The 9,222-nt window shown below is 46.1% G+C and overlaps 1 protein-coding gene across 3 annotated transcripts in view; it reads right to left on the bottom strand.

Moving 5' to 3' along the window:
- Window positions 1-4,019: 4,019 nt before the first annotated feature.
- RPAP1 (RNA polymerase II associated protein 1) overlaps window positions 4,020-9,222 on the bottom strand; it is an 80,385-nt gene continuing 75,182 nt past the window's right edge. For all 3 annotated transcript variants that reach the window (XM_048486081.1, XM_048486082.1, XM_048486083.1), the window contains exons 24-25: window positions 6,642-6,698; window positions 4,020-4,441 (exon numbers count right to left, since the gene is read on the bottom strand). In XM_048486081.1, the coding sequence (XP_048342038.1) occupies window positions 4,286-4,441; window positions 6,642-6,698 (213 nt within the window). In that variant the 3' untranslated portion in view covers window positions 4,020-4,285. The remainder of the gene's footprint in view (window positions 4,442-6,641; window positions 6,699-9,222) is intronic.

Here is a 9,222-nt window from a genome sequence, read left to right as displayed (position 1 = left end):
CACGAACCAATTAGTCGGCTGTTGCCCCATCCCAGGACTGAGCCGATGTCCCGTGATGCTCGCCTGACCGGTATAGATCATCAGTAGTCTTCTGCGGGTAATTGAGTCGCAAGATGAAGTAGGGAAGTTTAAAGCGGTCCCATCAAAGCTGGCTGGTATCGGGGTTTATAGTAGCCCCGCTCGACGGCTCTGGAAAGCCTGCTGGGAGAGGTGGATTGGCGCCTGGTTGAGCAGGCTGGGCAGGCAGCTGTTGTAACGGGGGGCCGGAATCGGGCGCTGGCGGTGTCATTGGGCGCTTGGGTGGCAGGACCCAGGCACGCGGCCCCTGGCACCGGTATGATCAGTAACAGCATATGGCTCCAACTTAGGGGCCCCTGGTCTGCTGCCTCCCTTAGTTCCCCTCTCCAACGCCAGCCAGCTCCCCTCTCCTTTGCAGTCAATGCATCTTGAATGTGCTTACGTAAAGCAGCTTTTTCCCGCTCTAACTTAACCAGTTCGTCCCGCTTTAAAAGGGGCTTCAGTGAGAGTTCACTTTGGCGCAGAGCCTGAGCATTTCGCTGTCAGTTGTAAAATCCAGTCTGGACTCGTTCCAGGACTTTATCATGGACTGACAGATTTCAAGTATATTGTCGCTAGGATGCTTTGGCCTGCGCACGGGGTCCAACTCGGCGCTGGACACTGACTTCTTTATGCTGTTGCCCCGTCCCTCTGCAGGTTTTCAAGGCCTGTTGTAACTGTGCCTGCCTCCTCCTCCCATAGTGCATGCGTTCCACGGTTCCATGCCGCTTTGCATCTCGAAGTCGCCCTACTTCCTCATATCCCAGTCTTCTCTCGATGGGGAGAGTGAAACCGGTCCGGCTGGGAATGCAGCCTTTCCCTCAGTCTCTTCGCCATCAGTTTGCGAGCCATCCGGAGACAATCGTAGCCGCTGTGAAGCCACCGGTGGTTCCCCGAGGCACCTCAGGTGCGGTCGGCCGACCGGGATGGGGGGGGGGGTCCGGATTGGGAAAGCCGGGTACCGATACCCTCCCAATTCCAGGTTGAGTCCCGGTGTCCCTTTGGGACGGCCCCAGTGCTGTGCTAATGGTGGTTCTTTGGGAGCATCGCAAAATCACGAAGTCCAGGGAATGCGCTCACCGGGATTCCCTGGAGTTTGCGCGATGAAAGGTGGTCAAGCCCGTCTCCTCCATGACAGGTTGCATCTGAGGTTTGTAATCCACACGTAAAACGTGGTAGAGATCCTCATCCACGAAGCTCGATCCATGGACAGCCCCAAAATCCACTCCATGGAAGTCCCCTTGCGTCGTCAGCCGCCACCGCCCCGCTCCAACGGAGTAAAGGAAGACTACGTGCTGGCTGATATCGACGGAAAAGAGCCACCAGCCAGGCCCGCTTCTCCTGCCGGCTTCTCCAGATCCCAGAAGGAAAGGTCGGAGCTCCTCTTTAGGGGGCTACGCGCACCTTCCTCCGCAGGCAACATCTCAACCTCTCCATCAGCAAGACAAGAGGTCCACCGTGCAAGAATATAGATGAATTAAGATTCCCGCTACAATGTAAGGAATTCCATAGACGCCTTGAAATAAAAGTGCCTGGGGAGTAAAAAGTCCATTTATTAGAGACATCTTAGAAAGCTCCAAGTAACACGCGAGGTGGCAGGAATGACACTTCCCGCCAGAAGCACAGGTTATAATACCAGTCACCCCATCCCCCCTTCCTGCTTCCCATGGGAACAGAGGCTTCATCTCCCGCGCAGAGATAAAGTCTCCGCCGATGCATCTGGCCCATCGCCCGGGCTGTGGAATGCACTCAAGGTTACTTCACCATCAACACCATTGAATCCTTTACACTAAGGTGGTATGGCCACATCACACGCCGTGAGGAAACATCTGTAGCAAAGACAGCCCTGCATCTTGAATCTGGTAGATGCCGCCCAAGTGGCAGATCCAAAAAATGGTGGATGGACACAATCAATGAAGACCTGCAGGCAAAGAATACTCAACACAAAGAACACTCAGAAGACACTCAAAATCGTGACCTTTGGAAGAGACAGTTACAAAACTTACCCTGCACGTGCAGGAAGCCAGTTCGGAAAGAAGAAAGTAGATCAGAAGAGGCAATGAATGTTTGCTTATTTCATTTCACCCTTCAGAGACCCGAAATGGTTTACATCATTCTCCTCTCCTTCATTTTATCCTCACAACAACCCTGTGAGGCAGGTTAGGCTGAGAGAGCCAGACTGGCCCAAGGTCACCCAGTGAACTTCCATGGCAAAGTGGAGATTCCAATCTGGGTCCTTCAGATCCTAGTCTGAGTGACTTAAAAAACCCCACCCCCCTTACATCAACCTCACCCTCAACCTGAGATTGTATTCATAAGAATATAAGAAAGAGCCTGCTAGATCAGACCATCTAGTCCAGTACTCTACTAGTCACAGTGGCCCACATGCAGGATGTGAAAGCAATGGCCTTCTGCTGCTGTTGCTCCCAAGCACCTGGTCTGCTAAGGCATTTGCAATCTCAGATCAAGGAGGATCCAGATTGGGAGCCATAGATCGACTTCTCCTCCATAAATCTGTCCAAGCCCCTTTTAAAGCTATCCAGGTTAGTGGCCATCACCACCTCCTGTGGCAGCATATTCCAAACACCAATCACACATTGCATGAAGAAATGTTTTCTTTCATTAGTCGTAATTCTTCCCCCCAGCATTTTCAATGTATGACCCCTGGTTCTAGTATTGTGAGAAAGAGAGAAAAATTTCTCTCTGTCAACATTTTCTACCCCATGCATAATTTTGTAGACTTCAATCATATCCCCCCTCAGCCGTCTCCTCTCCAAACTAAAGAGTCCCAAATGCTGCAGACTCTCCTTATAAGAAAGATGCTTCAGTCCTTCAATCATCCTCATTGCCCTTCTCTGGATTTTTTCTATCTCTTCGATATCTTTTTTGAGATGTGGCAACTAGAACTGAACACAGAACTCCAAGTGCGGTTGCATCACTGCTTTATATAAAGGCACGACAATCTTTGCAGTTTTATTGTTAATTCCTTTCCTAATTATCCCCAACATCGAGTTGGCTTTTTCACAGCTGCCAAGCATTGAGTTGACATTCCCATGGAACTAACATCTAAGATGCCCAAATCCATTTCCTGGTCTGTGACTGATGGCACTGACCCCTTTAGCGTGTATGTGAAATTTGGATTTTTTTGCCCCTATGTGCATCACTTTACATTTTGCTACGTTGAACTGCATTTGCTATTTCTGAGCCCACTCACCTAATTTATAAAGGTCTGCTTGGAGCTCTTCACAATCCTTTGTGGTTCTCACCACCCTACATAATTTGGTATTATCCGTAAACTTGGCCACCACGCTACCCACCCCTACTTCCAGGTCATTTATGAATAGGTTAAAGAGCCCTGGTCCCAATACGGATCCTTGGGGGACACCACTCCCTATATCTCTCCATTGTGAGAACTTCCCATTTACACCACCCTTTGCTTCCAGTTTTTAATCCATAGGAGGACTTCCCCTCTTACTCCTTGAGTCCTTTCCATGCTTTCAGATCCAGGAATTACTGTGCATTTCCAACCAACTGCAAACTTTTTTTTCTTTTCATTATGGGGACTGGATGTAGTTGCCAAACATCCTGTCATGTGAAAGATAACTTTATTAAACATAATAAGGTTAAATAACAGGAGGAAAAAAACCATTTCATACAAAAGAATGAGTGAGGCGGATGGAGATAGGCATGTGGACTTCTAATGTAGTTTCCTAGGATGTCTGACACAGAACAGCTGCAGGACTTAGCAGACTGCTCCAATCACCATCTAAAGAACCATTTCAGACAGTCACCTTTCTTCTTCCTAGACATGGCTATCCTCAGTACTATGGTCTTCCAACCAATTCAATTGGTGTAAGCTGAAAAGGCATCTGATGAATGTTTCAAATCAAGATGAGATAATAATAAGAGCAGGCTAAGACAAGCTCCCTTATGTTACAAATAAATATATGCTACCAACAACATGCATTTCAAAGGAAGTTTATTTATCAAAACAACTTGCCAGAGTTGCTTCGCAGTGGCATCCACTGGTTCCTTTCATTTTTTATCCACTGTGAAATTTTGCAGCCTGGTGATGGGAAGATACCCCTTGTTCTACAAAGGCCGAGTCAGACTGAGGTTCACAAAGTAAATCCCTTTCTGTTATTTCAGAAAACCTGGATTGATGAACTCTTCCATTGGTTTAGCACTGCTGTCCCTTTTTGCCTTGTCCAGTCCTGAAGCTCCTTCACTACAAATCTGACAGTGATGTGCCCTCTTTATGCTCCTTCTTAGTCACCATGTGCAGATACTTCAGTCGAATTGGAGGAAGCTGTTCATAAAGGTCAAAACCTATTGGGCTATCCTTGTTGGGCAACTTGTAGTAGAGAAGATGACTCTTTAATACCTGCAAGAAGTGGTAGTAAATTGAGCAGTGCTGAAAGGGCTTTCCCAGTGAATTCCATATAAATTCCAGAAATATAAATACAAATACCAAAAATACCAGAAACAATAACTCCTTCTAGACAATGCAGCAATGTTTTTTTTCCTGAAAGGGTGCGAGGAAAAGCACAGAAATGTTGTGCTCCATCCAGATGATGTTCATCCAGTTAGTGCATCTGTTGTAAAATGTGCATTTTATCACTACTTAATACTGAACAGTTGGTAAAAGCCTAGCAATTATAGCTGTTTGAAATTAATAACAATAAATTTCAAGTATTCAAAGTGCTTCATATTGTAATTCTTACTAAAGCTACTTATCACACAATGTGGGTAAAATAATACAGGCAAAAACTATCTGCAGATTATACTGCAGATGGTGGAGAGTTTGCCAAAGGCCTTTAAGCATGTAGGTAGCTGGGATCACATCTTGATTCGATTGGGCTGTCCCTGTGGATTATAGCAATGCCTTTGAATTCTCTTCCCACTCCACAGCCCCACTTTGGGTGTAATCCAACAGTAATTAATTTTTAAAAATGCAAAGCAAACTTTATTATATAAATATATTACATTATGTTATATACAATTTCTTACTATAACTGAGCAGCGTGTTCCTGACAACAAACCAGAAAAGTGACGAACTCTGGGAGATGTAGTCCAGAGGATACCATTTCCCATGTACGGAGTGGCTGATGGGACTACAACTTCCAGACACCTTATCACTCAGTAGTTAACACTTCTTAAAGCTCTGGGGTCCTCACTATTCTTTGCCCAAGCCAATTTTCAAATAAGTCAGCAGCAGCCAGGACTAAACAGGCCATCCTGCTCAGGCTGTTTGGGCGGGGGGAAGGCTTTGGCGCACCCAGAACAGCTTTGGCTGAAGCAGTGAGAGTGGGGGCTGTAGGGAAAGAGGCCTCACCACACCCGCCCAGAGAAGTTGAGGCAAGCTATCAAGAATTGGGTGGTGGGGCAGGGGAAAGACAGAAAGAGAGAGTTGGAGTAGGGACAGAAGGAGAATGTGTGTGGGGGAGAGGCATAAAAGAGAAAAAGAGAGCTGGGGTAGATGGCCAGAAAGAAAAAAACAAAAGTTTGGGTAAGGAAGCAGAAACATACAAAAAAGAGAGTTTGGATACGAAGAGAGAAAGGGAGAGCTGAAATAAGTGAGCAGACAGAGCTGGGGTGGGCAAAAACAGAGTTGGGGTAGTGGGGCAGAAAGACAGAGCAGGACGGAAAGTTAAAAAGAAAGCTGGGGTACGGGGCCAGACATAGAGAGCTGGGGCAGGAGGGCAGAAAGGTGCAGTAATGGGGCAAAAATAGAGAAGATGAAGAGAAGGGGTGGCAGGCTGGAGACTGAGACACAGAGAAGAAGGGGAAAAACAAAAAGAAAAAAAGGTGGGAGTAATGTCCTCTTGAGTCCCCATCTGCGGTTCCCACTTGCCAGAGCTCATTGTGTTTCTTCACACAACAGGCTCTCCATTTTCAGGGCTGCTGGCTCCCACCCTTTACAAACAGGGGAGGGGATGCCTAAGGAGATGGGGAGAACTCTCCCATCTTCACTGGCATCCACCCGTTCCTCCTTGGCAAAGTTGGCGTGTTTGGGGAAGCACACTTTGAGTGTTTGCACCATTTCCTGTAGATAGTTTTCCAGAGCCTGTTGTATTTTTTTCGTAGAACACGCTTTATTACTAGTTATATAATGTATTACTTTGTATAATAAATTGTATTATATAAATATATATTATACATTATATATTACATTCTGTGTCAATTTATATAATAAATAAATAGGTATTACACAAGCTATTACGCAAGCAGTACTGCCTTCAAGTACGCTTACGTTTCTGCTTACTGACCTTCTGCCCAAAAGTGCACTCTGTCTCAGCCTGTATTGAAAATGCATGTTCCCATGGAAGATGATTTACCAGTTTGGCTCTTAGCCCTAACTGGAATTGTGCAAAGCGAAAACAGAGTGCTTATGAAATTTTGCATCCTCCCTACTGACACCATGACTCCTTCGATCTGCTTGTCTGAACAGGAAAAAGAAGTCGACACAAGAACCCTGAGCCCAGGAATACACGGACATACCCCATAAACACAGTATGATAATTCTGCAGCTGTACAATGCCATTATTAATATTAATGTTGAAAACCTGATGCCAAGAGCCTACCTCATCTGCCAAGAGCCAGGTCTTGTGCAACATGGTTTTTCGGGAAACATCAATCTCCTGAGACAAAATACAGAAAACATTAGACTTCAGCTCTTTAATGCTTCACTGGTAGCAAGAACTGAGATGTTCTGGCACTCCAGTTTTGTGATCACAGCCAACACTGAATCTGAAACAGCTGAAATCTCTATTGCTTCCATGTCAACTGTTTTTGTCCTCCCCTCATGTGGAGGCTGGTGTAGCATGGGCGGAAGGATCAGTGAAGGTGCGCCTACATGTATCTTGGCTTCTTAGGCTGTTCCTATAGACTAGCTTTTGGGCACATCAGTTCTATAGACCAGGGCATGCATACGAAGTGATTTGATATGCCATAACCTATAGCCCAGAAGGGCTCCATAAAGTACCTCCACATGGAGCGTCATGTTCCAACTTATCTGCAATTATGCCATGGGAAAAAAGGCCGAACGGACCTACATGGATGAGATTCCTGGATGTGTAGTCAATACGTGAACTGTTGCCACAACTACACTCCTTGACTGTCGAGTGGGTTGAGCTGCGATGAGGCGGAGAATGTTTGGTACAGTGCCTAACATGCCCGGGAACAGAGCACCACCCTGTTTCTCCTTGAGTTTCAGTGGCACAGACAGGAGGGTGCTGGATTGCATCACAGGGCTTGCCACTACTGCATAGTCCGTCAGTTCAACAGAGTGGGAAGCAACACGAAGCATGCAAAACAATATTTGCAATCCCAAAATGCAAAACAGCCAGTGTACTCTAGCACAGACTGGGTGGCCACCCACTCTCACTTTCAGCTCCATTTACATGACAGGATTGCTAAACTGAAGAATGGGGAGATGACAAACCCCACCCAAAGCTCCTTGGATAAAGGGTAGGATAAAAATCCAATGACATAAGCAAATAATTTTTTTTAAAACCTCTATTTTCTGAGATTACCAGTATGAATGGAAATGGCACCTGTTTATGGCTTAATTGTATTGTTTTATATATTTGCAGTACAATGCAATAAAATAGACTTCTATAGCAGAAATACAGTTTTCACAATCACACGTTTTCCCTCAAACTACAGTGATATACAGCATACAACTCACACTGTGAACAAAGCACAACACAAGGTAATAGTAAATGGCCCTCAAGATGGTTTCAGTTGGGAATCCCTGGGCAGAATGTTAAAGGGGAAGGCAAGGGTTGACCGCAGCTTTGAGGTTTGCTCGGATTTTGCTACTTGCAGTCTTTGGTACAACCCTTCCACGTGGGGAACTGCAGAGGCCAACTTACTGGTGGCCCCCGGCCCCTCTATGATGCGGCTGGCCTCCACGCGGGCCAGGACCTTTACGGCACTGGCCCCGGCCTGGTGGAACACCCTTCCTCCAGCTGTCCGGGCCCTGCGGGACCTGGGTGAGTTCCGCAGGGCCTGTAAGACTGTGTTGTTCCACCGGGCCTTTGGAGTGTCCAGCTGCTGACATGGTGCCCCCTTACTGCCCTGCCCCTAGGGCAGTTACATCAGGGTCCCCTCATATTGAGGGGTCTCGCCATCCCTCATGGGGGGTAGGTTTTAAATTGGGGGGGCTCTGGACTTTGTCATGCATTATGGTTTTTTGCTGTTTTATGAGTTTTAAGCTATTTTATGGATTACTATTAATGTTTGTTACCGCTGTTTTAAAGATTTTAGTGACTTGTTTTACCATGTTTTGTGCTGTACACCGCCCAGAGCCCCTGGAGGATGGGGCGGTATAAAAGTTTAATAAATAAATAAATAAATAAATAAAAAATAAAGTGCTGGACCCCTTCTGGAAACCTAAGTCAAACTGCATGTCCATTACTCACTGACGGCAAATGTCATAAGGCACAGGGAAAATATTAGAACTCTCTCTGAAATAACTTTGCCTCCCACCAAGACTCCATGAGAGATTCCTGCAAGAATAAAGATGCTGCAGCTCTCTGCGCTACATTTTAAAATTCTTCAAAGGAGGAGATTGGACAGGAGACTCTAGAAACATGTGCTGGCAGTGAAACACATGACATTCATCATGCTGCCTCTCTCCCTATGCTTCACCACAACAACTTCACTCATCTGAGCAGGACTGCAAAAGGGCAAAATTTCTCCACTGCGGCCTCCACCATGAGGAAAGCCCTACTGAGGAGGTCAGGAAGACTCCCACTCCTCTGGCTTTCCACAAGTTATGCAAAACAGAATTGTTCAAGAAAGCATTTCTTTGCAGGCAAGAACTGTACTGTAGCACTGTACAAAATGCTTCTCGAAGTTACTTGGATAAATTATTAAGGACTGTGTTCTAAACTACTGGGTTTAGTCTGATGTTAGTTGGAGCCTATTATGTAACTTTGAATTATTCGATGTGTTATGTTTACACTGATGCTTTGCCTGTAAGGAATTCCATAGAAGCAGAAATAAAAGGCTTTTTGGTGTAAAAGACCGTTTATTCAGACATCCTAGAAAGCTCACGTACACGACGTGGCAGGAATAGAGTCTCCCGCCAGAAGCACAGGTTATAACTCTGTCCATCCCATCCCCCCTCCCGGATTCCCATGGGAACGGAGTTCTCAT

Source organism: Sphaerodactylus townsendi, linkage group LG02, assembly GCF_021028975.2.
Source record: "Sphaerodactylus townsendi isolate TG3544 linkage group LG02, MPM_Stown_v2.3, whole genome shotgun sequence".
NCBI classification, from domain to species: domain Eukaryota; kingdom Metazoa; phylum Chordata; class Lepidosauria; order Squamata; family Sphaerodactylidae; genus Sphaerodactylus; species Sphaerodactylus townsendi.
This window is presented reverse-complemented; position numbering and strand designations above follow the sequence as displayed.